Source organism: Salmo trutta, chromosome 23 (assembly GCF_901001165.1).
Source record: "Salmo trutta chromosome 23, fSalTru1.1, whole genome shotgun sequence".
In the NCBI taxonomy this organism is placed as follows: domain Eukaryota; kingdom Metazoa; phylum Chordata; class Actinopteri; order Salmoniformes; family Salmonidae; genus Salmo; species Salmo trutta.
In genome coordinates this window covers 25,054,605-25,072,224 of record NC_042979.1, presented here as the reverse complement: position 1 = coordinate 25,072,224, position 17,620 = coordinate 25,054,605, and the positions used below count along the sequence as shown (strand labels likewise).

General features: G+C 43.5%; 1 protein-coding gene across 1 annotated transcript in view; it reads left to right on the top strand.

Annotated features, from left to right (window-relative positions):
* Positions 1-17,620, top strand: part of LOC115159659 (neural proliferation differentiation and control protein 1) — a 43,300-nt gene that overhangs the window by 14,478 nt on the left and 11,202 nt on the right. The window contains exon 2 of the mRNA XM_029709598.1: positions 10,688-10,837. Within this exon, the coding sequence (XP_029565458.1) occupies positions 10,688-10,837 (150 nt within the window). The remainder of the gene's footprint in view (positions 1-10,687; positions 10,838-17,620) is intronic.

Sequence of the window (17,620 nt, the reverse complement as noted above, 5' to 3'; positions counted from 1 at the left end):
GTTCTGGACATTTCTTACTGGGAAAGGCTATACGGGCACCCCTGGTGCCCAAATTGATGACGTTTGTCGTGCAACTGAGAGTCGAGTGGAGACGAATGGATTCGGTTCTGTTAGTCGTCCTAAAGAGCCCTCCCAGCTGCATAGCTAGTTTATGCTGGCTAACTGGCAACAACATTAGCATGGCATTAGTTAAAACGGGTAAAAGAAAGTTCTTTATTTCAATGGACGAGGGAGAAATAACTTGTAGTTACATGCCAACCATGAAATGCCAATTAGCTAATGTAATGACAAATGCAACGGTGTTGTATCAAGGTGCTTTCCACTCGCTAGCAGTTGCTTCACCGGGCAGCTGTGTCCTATGTTGCTGGAGGTAGCTAACGTGGAAATGTGGTTCCATCCCACTTGATTTTATTTCGAGTGAGATCGCAGCCTACACAAGAAAAAACGTGTAATATTGGTAGTAACCACCTGGATGTCACCGTGATGCAGTCTACTGCTCAATGGGAAGAGTTTGTGCTGCAAGCCGGCAACACAACATGGAACAATGTGCCCATCAGTCCCGCTTGCCGAGCACTGCTGTCCTGCAGTAACTTACTGTAGAGGGAAGTAGCTAGATATTGTAGATAATATCAGTCCAGGGTGACAGCTGAACACTCACAAGTCCCAACAAGTCAAATTCTAGCTGACGTTTATAGAAACAAGCAAAACTACACTGAACAAAAATATAATCGCAACATGCAACAATTTCAAAGATTTGAGTTACAGTTCATATAAGGAAACCGGGATTCATCCATGAAGAGCACACTTCTCCAGCGTACCATTGGCCATCGAATGTGAGCATTTGTCCACCGAAGTTGGTTACGACGTCGAACTGCAGTCAAGTCAAAACCCAGGTGAGGATGACGAGCACGTAGATGAGCTTCCCTGAGACAGTTTGTACAGAAATTCTTCAGTTGTGCACACCCACAGTTGGTGGCTGGTCTCAGACAATCCAGCAGGTGAGGTCCTGGGCTGGCGTGGTTGCACGTGGCCTACAGATGTGATGCCGGTTGGACGTACTGACAAATTCTCTATGGTAGAGAAATTAACATTAAATTCTCTGGCAACAACTCTGGTGGACATTCCTGCAGTCAGCATGCCAATTGCACACTCCCTCAAAACTTGAGACATCTGTGGCATTGTGTTGTGTGACAAACTGCTAATTTTAGTGTCCTTTTATTGTACCCAGCACATGGTGCACCTGTGTAGTGATCATGCAACCCATAAGAGTCTAAGCCCTGTCTAAATCGGGGGTGTACTACTAAGCTATATGGAATTGTTTTAAGAAGATCATACCAAGGATCATTTTACTATTTGATTTGGAATTATAAGACCCCTTGAAGTATCAAAAAACATTTTTGGCCTTACTGATATTAGCCCATACAAATGCATTGAATAACATTCACTACATGGAACAACAGATGGTCTCCCCAAAAAATTATAAGAAAGTTTGTTCAGAAGTGTCTGTCTTATATGAGATACAAGAAAGATCAGGATTTTTTATATTTCTTTTTACATGTATTAAACACCTTATTTTTGTCACTAAACCATCTCCATATATACTGTACTTCCATAAAAAAAGAAGGCCTTCTAGTGCAAGTTAACCATGTTTGTGAGAGTCTCACCTTTATGCAGAGGGGTCATATTAGTGTGTAGTCCAAACTGTTCGGACGCTACAGACAGAAGTTGGCAGATCGGCTTTACCGACTTCAGACGAGTCCAAGACGCTTGTGAGGGTCGTAGAGCAAAACAGAGAACACCATCTTGTTCGTGAGTCTCGTCTTTCCATAGAAGGGTCATAATAGTTTTCTAGGCCAAAACGTGAGAAGATCGATATTTGAGATGTCTCATGGACTGATAAACCCTGCTGTAGATCTTTCACCGCAGATGCGAAAGTGTGACATAGGCAGATGCGGTGGATTGAGACGCATCTTATGCAAAAAAAATGATCTCAAATCAAAATCAAACTTATTTGTCACGTGTCGAATACAAGTGTAGACCTTACCGTGAAATGCTTACTTACAAGCCCTTAACCGACAGTGCAGTTTCAAAAAAGAGTTAAGAGAATATTTACTAAATTATTATTAATAACAATAATAATCATAAAAAGTAACACAATAACGAGGCTATAACCGGGTCAGTGTGTGAGGGTTGAGGTTAGTTGAGGTAATTTGCACATGTAGGTAGGGGTGAAGTGACTATGCATAGATAATAAACAGCAAGTAGCAGCAGTATACAAAACAAATGGAGGGGGTATCATTGTACAGTGCCTTGCAAAAGTATTCATCCCCCTTGGCGTTTTTCCTATTTTGTTGCATTACAACCTGTAAATTAAATGGATTTCTATTTGGATTTCATGTAATTGACACAAAATAGTCCAAATTGGTGAAGTGAAATTATTTATTTGTTTCAATTTTTTTTTTATAAATTACAAACGGGAAAAGTGGTGTGTGCATATGTATTCATCCCCTTTGTTATGAAGCCTCTAAATAAGATCTGGTGCAACCAATTACCTTCAGAAGTCACATAATTAGTTAGATTGCACACAGGTGGACTTTATTTAAGTGTCACATGATCTGACACCTGTTCTGAAAGGCCCCAGAGTCTGCAACACTACTAAGCAAGGGGCACCATCACGCAAGCGGCACCATGAAGACCAAGGAACTCTCCAAACAGGTCAGGGGCAAAGTTGTGGAGAAGTACAGATCAGGGTTGGGTTATAAAAAAATATCAGGAAATTTGAACATCCCACAGAACACCATTTTAAACCCTTTTTTTTAATGGAAAGAATATGGCACCACAACAAACCTGCCAAGAGAGGGCCGCCCACCAAAACTCACAGACCAGGCAAGGAGGGTATTAATCAGAGAGGCAACAAAAAGACCAAAGATAACCCTGAAGGAGCTGCAAAGCTCCACAGCGGAGATTGGAGTATCTGTCCATGGGACCACTTTAAGCCGTACACTCCACAGAGTTGGGCTTTACGGAAGAGTGGCCAGAAAAAAGCCATTGCTTCAAGAACAAAATAAGCAAACACGTTTGGTGTTTGCCAAGAAGCATGTGGGAGACTCCCCAAACATATGGAAGAATGTACTCTGGTCAGATGGGACTAAAATGTAGCTTTTTGGCCATCAAGGAAAACGCTATGTCTGGCGCAAACCCAACACCTCTTATCACCCCGAGAATACCATCCCCACAGTGAAGCATGGGGGGGGGGGATAATTATGCACGCTCAAGTTTTATGTTTTTTGTCTTATTTCTTGTTTGTTTCACAAGAAAAAATATTTTACATCTTCAAAGTGGTAGGCATGTTGTGTGAATGAAATGATACACACCCCCCAAAAAATCAATTTTAATTCCAGGTTTGTAAGGCAACAAAATAGGAAAAATGCCAAGTGGGGTGAATACTTTCACAAGCCACTGTAAATAGTCTGGTGGCTATTAACTGTTCAGCAGTCTTATGGCTTGGGGGTAGAAGCTGTTAAGGAGCCTTTTGGTCCTAGACTTGGCGCTCCGGTAGCAGAGAAAACAGTCTATTACTTGGGTGACTGGAGTCTCTGACATTTTTGGGGGGGCTTTCATATGACACCGCCTAGTATATAGGTCCTGGATGGCAGAAAGCTTGGCCCAAGTGATGTACTGGGCCGTACGCACTACCCTCTAGCGCCTTACGGTCAGATGCACTAGCTTAAACTGACAGATTTGATCATGTTAATAAGATTTCCATGGTGGCGCGGACATTGACTTTTTCAGCTTCTTGATAATCCATCCACCTGACAGGTGTGGCATATCTTGGCAAAGGAGAATTGCTCACTAACAGGGATGTAAACAAATCTGTGCACAAAATTTGAGAGAAATATGCTTTTTGTGCGTATGAAAAATGTCTAACAATTCTCATGAAGCATGGGTCCAACACTTTACATGTTTCTTACATATTTTTGTTCAGAATAGTTAGCTGGGGAGGGCTCAATAGAATGACTGACTGAACCGAATCCATTCGTCTCCACTCAACTCTCACTGCGCAACATATAGTGGGGGGGGGGAAGTATTTGATCCCCTGCTGATTTTGTACGTTTGCCCACTGACAAAGAAAGGATCAGTCTATAATTTTAATGGTAGGTTTATTTGAACAGTGTGAGACAGAATAACAACAAAAATATCCAGAAAAATGCATGTCAGAAATGTTATAAATTGATTTGCATTTTAATGAGGGAAATAAGTATTTGACCCCCTCTCAATTAGAAAGATTTCTAGCTCCCAGGTGTCTTTTATACAGGTAATGAGCTAAGATTAGGAGCACACTCTTAAAGGGAGTGCTCCTAACTGCAGCTTGTTACCTGTAAAAAAGACACCTGTCCACAGAAGCAATCAATCAATCAGATTCCGAACTCTCCACCATGGCCAAGACCAAAGAGCTCTCCAAGGATGTCAGGGACAAGATTGTAGACCTACACAAGGCTGGAATGGGCTACAAGACCATTGCCAAGCAGCTTGGTGAGAAGGTGACAACAGTTGGTGCGATTATTCGCAAATGGAAGAAACACAAAAGAACTGTCAATCTCCCTCGGCCTGGGGCTCCATGCAAGATCTCACCTCGTGGAGTTGCAATGATCATGAGAACGTTGAGGAATCAGCCCAGAACTACACGGGAGGATCTTGTCCATGATCTCAAGGCAGCTGGGACCATAGTCACCAAGAAAACAATTGGTAACACACTACTCCGTGAAGGACTGAAATCCTGCAGCGCCCGCAAGGTCCCCCTGCTCAAGAAAGCACATATACATGCCCGTCTGAAGTTTGCCAATGAACATCTGAATGAATCAGAGGACAACTGGTGAAAGTGTTGTGGTCAGATGAGACCAAAATGGAGCTCTTTGACATCAACTCAACTCGCCGTGTTTGGAGGAGGAGGAATGCTGCCTATGACCCCAAGAACACCGTCTCCACCGTCAAACATGGAGGTGGAGACATTGTGCTTTGGGGGGTGTTTTTCTGCTAAGGGGACATGACAACTTCACCGCATCAAAGGGACGATGGACGGGGCCATGTACCGTCAAATCTTGGGTGAGAACCTCCTTCCCTCAGCCAGGGCATTGAAAATGGGTCGTGGATGAGTATTCCAGCATGACAATGACCCAAAACACACGGCCAAGGCAACAAAGGAGTTGCTCAAGAAGAAGCACATTAAGGTCCTGGAGTGGCCTAGCCAGTCTCCAGACCTTGATCCCATAGAAAATCTGTGGAGTGGAGCTGAAAGTTCGAGTTGCCAAACGTCAGCCTCGAAAGCTTAATGACTTGGAGAAGATCTGCAAAGAGGAGTGGGACAAAATCCCTCCTGAGATGTGTGCAAACCTGGTGGCCAACTACAATAAATGTCTGTCCTCTGTGATTGCCAACAAGGGTTTTGCCACCAAGTACTAAGTCATGTTTTGCAGAGGGGTCAAATACTTATTTCCCTCATTAAAAAGAAAATATTTTTTTTACATTTTTGACATGCGTTTTTCTGGATTGTTTTGTTGTTATTCTGTCTCTCACTGTTCAAGTAAACCTACTATTAAAATTATAGACTGATCATTTCTTTGTAAGTGGGCAAACGTACAAAATCAGCAGGGTATCAATTACTTTTTCCCCCCACTGTACGTACGTCATCCATTTTGGGCACCAGGCATGTCCATAGACTCTCCTCTCTCTGAGTTTGCCGATAGATCGTTTTTGGAGGAAAATCTGCTTACTCTGACTGATACAGTATGTGGTTGTCTCACTTCATCTGGATCAGAGCTTCTGCTAAATGACTCAAATGTAATTGTATAGGAAGCCCACTCCACTCCTCCTATGCACTGATTTGTGTAATTTTCTAGCTTTTCTCATGACTTCTGATGATACCACCTTAAGTCAATAAATGGTCAACATTGCCACATCAGTGTTTTTCACCATCTGTGGTACACATGTCATGGCACTGTTTGCTGGTCTGCCCTTCTTGGAACTGTTTATGATTGCACAGCCTGGCAGGCAGCAGATGGCTAGAATAGTCATTTTTCATGTCTCATATCGACTTATTCTGGCGTTACATAACTGTATTTACACCTCTCTGGTCCCACCTGACTGGATGGTGCTCTCTCTCTCTCTCTCGTGGAGATCTTCATGTTTGCTAATTAGTGAGTGGTATGGGAGGCATGGTGAAGGTGACAACCTGACCTCCTATGGTTTATTGACATTCTCTCCTTCTGTAATCACATTGTGTTTGTGGCGATCGACAAAATGAGGACAGTGATGATAGTGATGGTGTCATGAAGACCCTATAGACACTGCATCCTATTCCCTTACATAGTGCACTTCTTTTGACTAGAGCCTTTAGCCATACTGTCAGTGTCTCCACACATGCCTCAGAAGTGGTGCTCTAGCAATGAGCTCGTCTGTATTAAGCCTCTCCCACCTCTTTCTCTCACCATTCTTTCTTTCCACCCACCTCAGTCGCAGGTTTAATGAAGTGCCTTGGGTGTGACTCAGACTATTCTCCTTTAATTGCTTCATGCTGTGGTACCTTGGGCTGATGATGCACTTATCTCTTAATTCACTACCATGACCCACAGCAAAGAGGTGGTGCTTCAGCTGGGGACTGTGTGTGTGTGTGTGTGTGTGTGTGTGTGTGTTAGTGAAGCTTAAAGATCACAGTCTTTAGGGCTTCAATTTTCTGTGCAACATTAACTTCCTGCTTAAAAAGAAAACTACTGCAGGCTAATGATATTTACACCACAGAGGCAACACAGATATAATGATCTGAACAATGCTTTCAGATATATTTATTTGGTACTACAGAGAAGAAGAAAAAAAATGATCTGGCACAATTTGATGAAAAGAACCACGGTTGAAGAGAAGTGGACAGAGATATACATGAAGGGAAGTTGGGATTAAAATCCTTCAAAGGGCAGGATATGTGGCCTCCAAAGCCACATCACATGGGCTAGATAGGTTAGATAGGGATGTTGACAATCACAGATTGGAGCGGTGGAGGCTGCTGAGGGGAGGATAGCTCATGAAAATCTCTGGAATGGAGTGATATCAACCATGTCTTTTATGTGTTTGATGCCATTCCATTGACTCCATTCCATCCATTATTATGAGCTGTCCTCCCCTCAGCAGCCTCCACTGGATTGGAGTATGTGAAATGTATAGGCTTTAAATGCCAGGATGTCGTACACATCTAGCAGAATTCGCTACACACTATTGAGCAATAGAATCGTCTTTCGAGACAACGGCTGATAATCAGCTGAGGGGACCCGCTATACCAAAATTAACGAATGGTGGGAATCAACGCGATTGCGGATTAGATGACACATTCTCAGTAGAATGAGCCTAGTATTCTGATATTTGTTGCTTACTGCATTCATTTTTACTAAACAGTATGTTCTAAATAGTACAGTGGGGGGAAAAAGTATTTCATCCCCTGCTGATTTTGTACGTTTGTCCACTGACAAAGAAAGGATCAGTCTATAATTTTAATGGTAGGTTTATTTGAACAGTGAGAGACAGAATAACAACAAAAATATCCAGAAAAACGCATGTCAGAAATGTTATAACTTGATTTGCATTTTAATGAGGGAAATAAGTATTTGACCCCCTCTCAATCAGAAAGATTTCTGGCTCCCAGGTGTCTTTTATACAGGTAACGAGCTGAGATTAGGAGCACACTCTTAAAGGGAGTGCTCCTAATCTCAGTTTGTTACCTGTATAAAATACACCTGTCCACAGAAGCAATCAATCAATCAGATTCCAAACTCTCCACCATGGCCAAGACCAAAGAGCTCTCCAAGGATGTCAGGGACAATATTGTAGACCTACACAAGGCTGGAATGGGCTACAAGACCATCACCAAGCAGCTTGGTGAGAAGGTGACAACATTTGGTGCGATTATTCGCAAATGGAAGAAACACAAAAGAACTGTCCATATCCCTCGGCCTGGGGCTCCATGCAAGATCTCACCTCGTGGAGTTGCAATGATCATGAGAACGGTGAGGAATCAGCCCAGAACTACACAGGAGGATCTTGTCAATGATCTCAAGGCAGCTGGGACCATAGTCACCAAGAAAACAATTGGTAACACACTACACCGTGAAGGACTGAAATCCTGCAGCGTCCGCAAGGTCCCCCTGCTCAAGAAAGCACATATACATGCCCGTCTGAAGTTTGCCAATGAACATCTGAATGATTCAGAAGACAACTGGTGAAAGTGTTGTGGTCAGATGAGACCAAAATGGAGCTCTTTGACATCAACTCAACTCGCTGTGTTTGGAGGAGGAGGAGGAATGCTGCCTATGACCCCAAGAACACCATCTCCAATGTCAAACATGGAGGTGGAAACATTATGCTTTGGGGTGTTTTTCTGCTAAGGGGACATGACAACTTCACCGCATCAAAGGGACGATGGACGGGGCCATGTACCGTCAAATCTTGGGTGAGAACCTCCTTCCCTCAGCCAGGGCATTGAAAATGGGTCGTGGATGGGTATTCCAGCATGACAATGACCCAAAACACACGGCCAAGGAAACAAAGGAGTGGCTCAAGAAGAAGCACATTAAGGTCCTGGAGTGGCCTAGCCAGTCTCCAGACCTTAATCCCATAGAAAATCTGTGGAGGGAGCTGAAGGTTCGAGTTGCCAAATGTCAGCCTCGAAACCTTAATGACTTGGAGAAGATCTGCAAAGAGGAGTGGAGCAAAATCCCTCCTGAGATGTGTGCAAACCTGGTGGCCAACTACAAGAAACGTCTGACCTCTGTGATTGCCAACAAGGGTTTTGCCACCAAGTACTAAGTCATGTTTTGCAGAGGGGTCAAATACTTATTTTCCTCATTAAAATGCAAATAATTTTATAACATTTTTGACATGCGTTTTTCAGGATTTTTTGTTGTTATTTTGTCTCTCACTGTTCAAATAAACCTACTATTAAAATTATAGACTGATCATTTCTTTGTAAGTGGGCAAACGTAGAAAATCAGCAGGGGATCAAATACTTTTTTCCCCCACTGTATGTTGTAAGATTAGTAAACAGTATGCAGTAAGTAGTGGGCAATCCAGATTTTGGACACAGCCTATGACATACAAACATACAGCAGAGGAGGTTGGTGGCACCTTAATTGGGGAGGATGGGCTCATGTTAATGGCTGGAGCAGTATAAGTGGAACTCATTATATAGCCATTCTAATGAGCTGTCCTCCCCGCAGCAGCCTCCACTGACATACAGTACACACTAACATAAACTCTACTGGGACTCACTCCTGATGTCAGAGATCCTGTTGCCATGGAGGTCATTATGGCGACAGATGTCAGCCTAGAGGGCATGAGTTTCTATGAATACCCTCCTTCTGTACTGTGCACTTGTAATAGCCCATGGTTACTGTACCACTCTGGGGCGGCAGGTAGCCTAGTGGTTAGAGCATTGAGGCAGTAACCGAAAGGTTTCTGGATCGAATCCCCGAGCTGACAAGGTAAAAATCTGTCGTTCTGCCCATGAACGACAGTTAACCCACTGTTCCCCGGTAGGCCGTCATTGTAAATAAGAATTTGTCCTTAACTGACTTGCCTAGTTAAATAAAGGTTAAAAATATTTTTTTAAACTCTGCCTTTTTAAGCCCTGATGGGGCGGCAGGGTAGCCTAGTGGTTAGAGTGTTGGACTAGTAACCGAAAGGTTGCAAGTTCAAATCCCCGAGCTGATAAGGTACAAATCTGTCGTTCTGCCCCTGAACAGGCAGTTAACCCACTGTTCCTAGGCCGTCATTGAAAATAAGAATTTGTTCTTAACTGACTTGCCAAGTTAAATAAAGGTAAAAAAAGAAATAGGCTGCTAAGTCTATTGCTATGTCCTTGCCTACCCTCTGCAACAAAATACACCTTGTGACCCACTTTCTCTCTCTCTCTCTCTCTCTGTCTGTGTGTGTGTGTGTGTGTGTGTGTCCCAGCATTCATGCTGTCAACCTGGTTTATAATCCTGATCAGCAGAACATCATGATCTAGGTCTTGAAGGTGTAATTGTATATTCTTTCAATCATTTTGATAGATGACACTGCTAAGGTCAATAGAGCCAGGGAACAGGTAAAGACGTGTGTGTGTGTCACAGGAGGTTGGTGGCACCTTAGGGGAGGACAGGCTCGTGGTAATGGCTAGACCGCAATAAGTGGAATGGTATGAAATTCCATTCGCTCCGTTCCAGCCATTATTATGAGCCGTCCTCCCCTCAGCAGCTCTCCTCAGTTCCCTGGTAACTGTTTTTAAATTCAGCACAATGTGATTACAATACTTTGGGTCTGTGTCTGAAAACAGAGTTCTAACCAATACATGATGTTCATGCAATGAAGACAATAGCACAGTCAGAAGGCTTTGCAATTCGAAATCCCTCTACGTTGTACATAATAAAATGTTGTTTGCCACTGGTGCGTCAATTCATCTTTAATTCAATCAGTTGTCATGACTACATGGCATCTTGTCTCCAAGCAGCCTCTTTTGTCATGACACCTGGGGGATGATGTGACACACTCATGTTCCTGTCCTCTCACACACACTCCATAAGAATCATGATGACCATGATGCAGTATGTTCTGTTAGAGGAGGTGAGCAAAAGTGTTATCTAATGTCTGACTCTCTTTTTCTATTTAGCTGGGGGTAAGTGCCCGCACCACATAGACTGTGCCCGTGAGGGGCGGCACTTCTGCAAACCTGGCACCTCCTACTGCGGCCCCTGCCTCACCCCATTGGAGGAGAACGAGGAAGGACAGTGTGTAGCAAGGAAGAGGCGCCATCACCATGGTATGTTGGTCTGGATATTACACACACATTATGTACACTCAAACGGCCCCACAATCTCCATTATAATGTAGGAAAGCAAGGAGATTTGGGGAATTTACGAAAGATGCTATTGAATTTATTTGATGAAGCTGCTTCCCAAATGGCACACTATTCCCTACATAGTGCACTACTTTGACACCTTTGTAGTTTACTATGTAGGGAATAGAGTGCCATTTGGGACACATACTGTGTCAAGCTACAGATCTCTGAGCATCCAGACATGGGTTATGGGCTTAGTTCAAACACAGTTTGGTCACACAAAGTGGTTCATGAGCTGATGCAGAGAGGCTGCCGTTTTAATTGGATGCGTGTGTGTGTGCCTTTGTTCGCGGTGTAGCCATGAGTAACTAACTCTGTGCTTTAAGAGTGGGCATACTGAGCCACAGTGACACAGACTGTGTACACCACTGTCCACAGTGAAAAAGACAGGAAACCCTCACTACTCCTCTTTCTCCTCCTCCCTCGCTCTCCCAGTCCCCCTTCTAGCTTACCGCATTCACTCTCAATCTCCCTCTTCTATATTTATTCGATACCCCTTTTATTCTTTACTCTATCGCCTTCCTTATCAATTCCTCTCCGTCCTTCTCCCTATTGATCTCTCCATTCTTCTCTCTCCCTCGATCTCTTCAGCTCTCTCTCTTTTGCTCTCTGCATCAATCTGTCCTTATTTCTCCATCTCTCTGCGCTGTAGTTTGATCCTGTGTTTCTCTAATCCCCGCTCCTGCTGCCCACAGACAGATCACCACCGCATTTAATCACCCAGAGTACTGCATGCATCTCTCTCTCCTGCATATCTCTCTCTCTGCATCTCCATATCTCTCTCTCCATCTCTCTCTCTGTCCTTCTCTTACTCCCTTCCATCTCTCTCCCTCTCCATTTCTCTCTGTTACTCTCCCCTTCCATCTCTCCCTCTTTCACTCTCTCTGGCTCCTTCATACAATCTAATTTCATTCTGTAAAAGCGTTGCCCCGTGGAAATAAATAACATTTTTCATTGTTATTGTCCGGTGATTTTACAAGGCATGCCATGGTTTGTGAAAGAAATAGAGGGAGAGGAGAAATAGAGAGGAAGTGGGAGATATTCTCTCTTACCCTGCCACCTCTACCATGCCCCTCTCTCTCTCTCTGTCTCTCTCTGTCTCTCTCTCTCTGTCTCTGTGTGTGTGTTTCGCTCTCTGTGTGTGTGTTTCTCTCCAGGATTAATAATTCAGTTGGGTCTGCAGCAGAGGACATTAGATTAGGGGTCACGGCATCACACAGAGAGATATGAGAGAAAGACAAATAAGAGCGGATGAAAAGGAGAGCGAGAACTTTGTTTGAGGAGGGAGTTTTTCAACCTAGGAGCGTCTTATTTGCAGAAATTCTGATACAAAGCAGAAGCGGTGTGTGTGTGTGTGTGTGTGTGTGTGCGTGTGCGTGTGCGTGTGTGTGTATTGTGAAGGCCAGGTTGTTGTGGTGGTGTGTTATGGTGTGGTTTGAGTGTGTTGTGGTATGAGTGCTACAGAACACTGGGCTAGGTTACATAAACCTGTGAGGGCTGGCTAGAACAAAATGACCCTGTGGGGAGCCTACCTTGTGGTCAGAGACTGCTGGCTATGTCTGAAATAGTACCCTATTTCCTATATAGTGCACAGGTTAGCGTTTTTTTGTCATGAATCTTGTTCTGGAGGCAGCTCTGCAGAGTGGTCACTAGCTGGCACAACCACAAAATCATAAATTCCGATTTTTTTTTACCTTACCCTAACCTGAACCCTAAACTTAACCACACTGCTAAGCCTAATGCCTAACTCTAACCTTAAATTAAGACCACTTTTTCATGAATCTTTAAAATATAGCCAATTTTGACTTTACAGCTGGCCTATCTAAGGGGAAATCGCTCAGTTCTGCATCCAGGACAACCTGTATATAGCACACTGTTTTTGACCAGGGCCCATATGGTGCCATTTGGGATGCAGCCCCTATGTACAGGATGAGGTGTACATCAATGGAGATGTGCTCCTAATCAGAGCAATCTGGACATGTCACCATCCAAAGCCTTACCTTTTATGTTCCTTTTATGTGCTAAACTTATTTGTGCTTATTTTTAGCATGATCTTATCGCATATCTCCATAGGCTGTATCTATTGAGGAAGCTTATGGATGTTTTTTCCAGTACACATGTAGACAGAGGCTGTTGTCCATGGAGAGATGAAGCCATCCAGACACAGCAGGGCCAGAGAGAGGCTTATGTGACCCAGTGGAGCCGAAACGGATACATTATTAAATCTAGCAACTCGGATGTCTTAGACTATATATGAGAGAGCAGCAGGATGCACATCAGTATACACCACAGGAGGTTGGTGGCACCTTAATTGGGGAGGACGGGCTTGTGATAATGGCTGGAGGGGAATAGGTGGAATGGTATCAAGTACATCAAAGACATGGTTTGATGCCATTCCATTCGCTCCGTTCCAGTCATTAAGAGCCGTTCTCCCCTCAGAAGCCTCCACTGGAATACACAAAATAAGCAAATACACTCTCCACAGCAACATGTAATACACACATTTAGAAATTTACACAAACGCAAACACACTCGCATACATGAGCATACTACCTCTTGTTTTCTCTTTCACACGTGCACGCGCACACACACACTAATACACAGATATGTGAGTGTAGGTGCCATGCTTTGTAGGTTAGTAGGTAAAGTTGTCATGGGTAGGTTCCACAGGAGTCTGGTGAGGGGAGGACGGCTTATAAGAATGGCTGGAATGGAGTCAATGGAATGGTATTAAGCATTTGAAACTGTGTTTGATGTGTTTGATACAATTCAATTAACTCTGTTCCAGCCATTACTATGAGCCATCCTCCCCAATTAAGTTGCCACCAGCCACCGGTGGTAGGTACAATGTGTATCTTCTCAGAAAGGGAAGAGTAGTACTGTTATTCACTGGTTTTACAGTGACCGCCATGAGGAGCAGAGGTGACAGGGTAGGTAAATAACAGTAGCTAGGTGAGTACAGTTAGTGAACAGTACTCTTTGTGTGTGTAAGACAAGCCTGTGTTTGACATCAAGGCATACACTTCCATAGGTAAACACTGGAGCTATGGGCCCTGTCTGGTAATAAGGCTGGCAACCAGTCAGGAGAACTGGATATGTATACACACAGTATGTACTGAGGGCAGAGCTCTACCCAGAAACAGGGATAGGTACCTGGGTCCATGTGTACGTGTGGTCATCAACAGCAGGTAAAGCTGTGGTCAAACTGACCCCTCCATAGTCAGACCTAGAGGCTAATAATAGATAAGGAGCTGGACATTGGGAACAGGGAGACCCTCTAGAGATGGGGAGAGACGGGGTGCGGGGAGGGATGATGCATAGGGGGCTAAGCAAAGCTAATGAAGCTCTCTAATGGAGCCTAATGACAGCTGTTGACAATCCATTAGGAATCAGGGATGTTATTCAATGCCATGCTGTTAGTTGATTCAGTGTGGAGCTCTAACTATGTTAGTCCTGATGGGAAATGCGTTGAGGAGTCATTGAGTTGAGTGGGAGTGATGTTCATTTAAAAATAGTGAAGTCCTTGTGATTTATTTCAATATTCTGTTTAACATGGTGACTACTAGGGTTGATGGAGTTTGATAGACACCTGTACAAGGGACAATACTCTTGGGAGTTTGGTGTTCAGGAATAATTAACTTGAAAATGTGTTTTATGCTGTGTCACCATGGAGAGAGAAATGGGTTGTTGCAATGTTGAGGATGGAATAGTTAACCAAGACATGTTATGGATGTTGACCAAGTACCTCTGACCCAAATATAGGCTTGGGTCAACAAGCTTTACCATGTGTGGTCAAGAAGAAGCTATAGCTGCTAACATTCCAGTGAAAATGATTGCCCATCTACCCTAGTGCACTGTATGGAGGTAGCCTAGTGGTTAGAGCATTGGGCCAGTAACCGAAAAGTTGCTAGATTGAATCCCTGAGCTGACAAGGTAGAAATCTGTCATTCTGCCCCTGAACAAGGCAGTTAACCCACTGTTCCTAGCCGTCATTGTAAATACGAATTTGTTCTTAACTGACTTGCCTTTTTAAAATAAAAATGGAAGAGGTCCTATTGAAAATAATCACCGGCACATTGTTCTCATAGCCACAAGAGGGCAGCAGTAGACCCTAAGAATGAACCCCTGAGAAATTCCCCACCCTCTGAGTATTAGTCAGGAAACCACATTTCCATCCAGTTTTTATGTGAGTAGTCATATCGTATAAAAAAAATCATGACAGCTCTGACAGAAACAGGCAGTTTCGGTGTCATTTTATAAATGGGGTCATTTTATAAATTCCGACAGAATTTGTTTGTTCGAAATGGGATCTTTTTGTTTCGGTAAAATTAATTATGTTTTAGCGTTTGAGTCACTTTTCAAATGTTGCCAAAAGTTCTTTCTTTTTTTTTAAAGTAGCTAAATTTGATGCTAGGTGCTGTTTGAAAAAAAAGTTGCCAGGGTACTCTGAAAAGTTGCTAAATCTAGCAACAAAATTGCTAAGTTGGCATCACTGTTCCCGAGTCGTTGTGGGAGGACCACACCCCATATCATCGTGTGACTACAAATTTACTTCGATATGATGGTTATTATATCAGTATTTGAGCATAAAGGCATTTCCATTTTCCCTCTAAATGACACAAAACCGATTTTTCTCTGTCACACACTCAGTCACAACACACATGCCTGGCTGCAAAAGTGCATTGTGAGTGACGTCAGCAGAAGGCGCTCAGCTCGTGCACAGGCAGCAGCAGGCCAGCAGCAATTTCAGTAAATTGCAAGTCATTGTTGGCTGACTGCAGCAGCAGTAGTATGCGTTCAACGATACAAACCCAATGAATATAGTTGGTCACAAATATTTGATCTTGAACAGAACTTACAACATCAATCAACATGTCTTCAATGAAAATTGTATAGCCAGAAGTACAGAAAAGAGTGGGAGGTCTGTACATGAATTTAAAGGGTGGCTGAAGCCAGTAATTGGGGATGATTGTCGGCCATACTGTGTGTACTGCAAATCAGATATGCTTGCAAAAATGTATGACATCAAAAAACATTGTGCTACAGCAAAGCATATAAATAAATCAAAACCATACAACCCCACAACGCAGTCTACATTACCACAGTTGGTTAAGAAAGTGGATAACTGCAAAAGCGCAGAAGCTACTATGGCAATGGCCATTGCGGAGCATTATTCGCTGCTAGCATGCGACCATTTACGTAATGCTTGCAAAGCTGCCTTTTCAGATTTTGTGGCAGCAACAAACTTCCAAATGCACCGCACCAAGTGCACAGAAATGATTAGGGGAGTACTGGCTCCTTATTTTCTCAAAAGGGTAACATCAGATGTGGGGGATGAGAAGTTCAGTCTCCTTTTGGATGAGTCCACTGATGTCAGTGTCTCGAAATACCTGGGTGTGGTGATTCGGTATTTCAGTGCTAAAAAAAGAACCGTTGTGTCCACATTTCTCGGGCTGGTTGAATTGGAGGGGGGCGAAGCCAGATCAATAGCAAAGGCGGTAGTTGAGTTTCTTGAGAAGTGTAACCTTAAAAAAGAGAATCTTCAGGTATTGGCACTGATAATGTGTCTGTGATGACTGGGGTGCACAACGGGGTGCACAAGATTTTAAAGGAAGAATGTGCATTGCCCAATTTGGTACTCATCTGCTGTGTGTGCCAGTCTTCACAATTGTCTGTCGGTGCAGCATCCAAAGAAACCATTCATAGGAGTGTTGAGTACTTAATCAGGAAAACTACAACTGGTTTTCGATTTCCCCAAAACGGTGCGAGGCGTACAAAGCAGTGTATGCCACCATTAATTGTGGCCAGAAACCCCTGCAGATCACCAAAGTGTGTGCCACACGTTGGCTATCGATTGAGCCTGCAGTAACTCGTGTATATTGAGCCAGTGGGAAGAACTGAAACTCGACTTTGAGGTGACCAAGGCCAGTGAGCATTGCTACATGGCGGATGTGCTCCATGCCATGTACATGGACAAGACCAGCTATGTCTACCTGACATTCTTGAAATCAATCCTGTCTGACGTACAAGTTGCAGTGAAGTCATTTGAGGGAGAGCAAACAGATCCTGTTAAGATTTTGGACAATCTGGTACACCTCTTAACATCAATTTGCAGCAGAGTAGTCAACCCTATGGCAAAAATGTATGTTTTGAAGGATGCCATTGATGGACATCTCAGTCCATCACCATACCTTGGGTACCTTTTCGAGAGCATGGTGTACCAACTCAGTCTTGCGCCAGAGGACAAAAAGGTAATTCGGAGACGGTGCATCAACTATATTGTTGCTTTAAACAAGGAGCTGCAAGCAAGGCTTCCAGACAACCTAGAAGCCTTGCGAAACATGGCCTTGTTCAGCATTAAGGAAACGCTAAAGCACAATAAAGGCACCACTGAAATTATTAAAGTAGCTAAACTACTGGTATACCAGCCCCAAACAATTGATAAAATTGTTTCCCAATGGAGAAACATCCATCTGTTATGGAGTAAAGTCAATAACTACACGGACTCTTCCGGGTCAAATCCATTTGAAGAACTGTGCAAAGTTGCACTCGGTACCCTCTCCTTGCCACACTCAACTGCGGAGGTTGAACGGCTGTTCAGCCAAATGAGTGTGGTCAAGTCAAAGTTAAGAAATAGAATGTCACTGCACACTCTCAACTCCATACTCCTGGTGCGGTATGGACTGAAGCTGGCTGGTGATACCT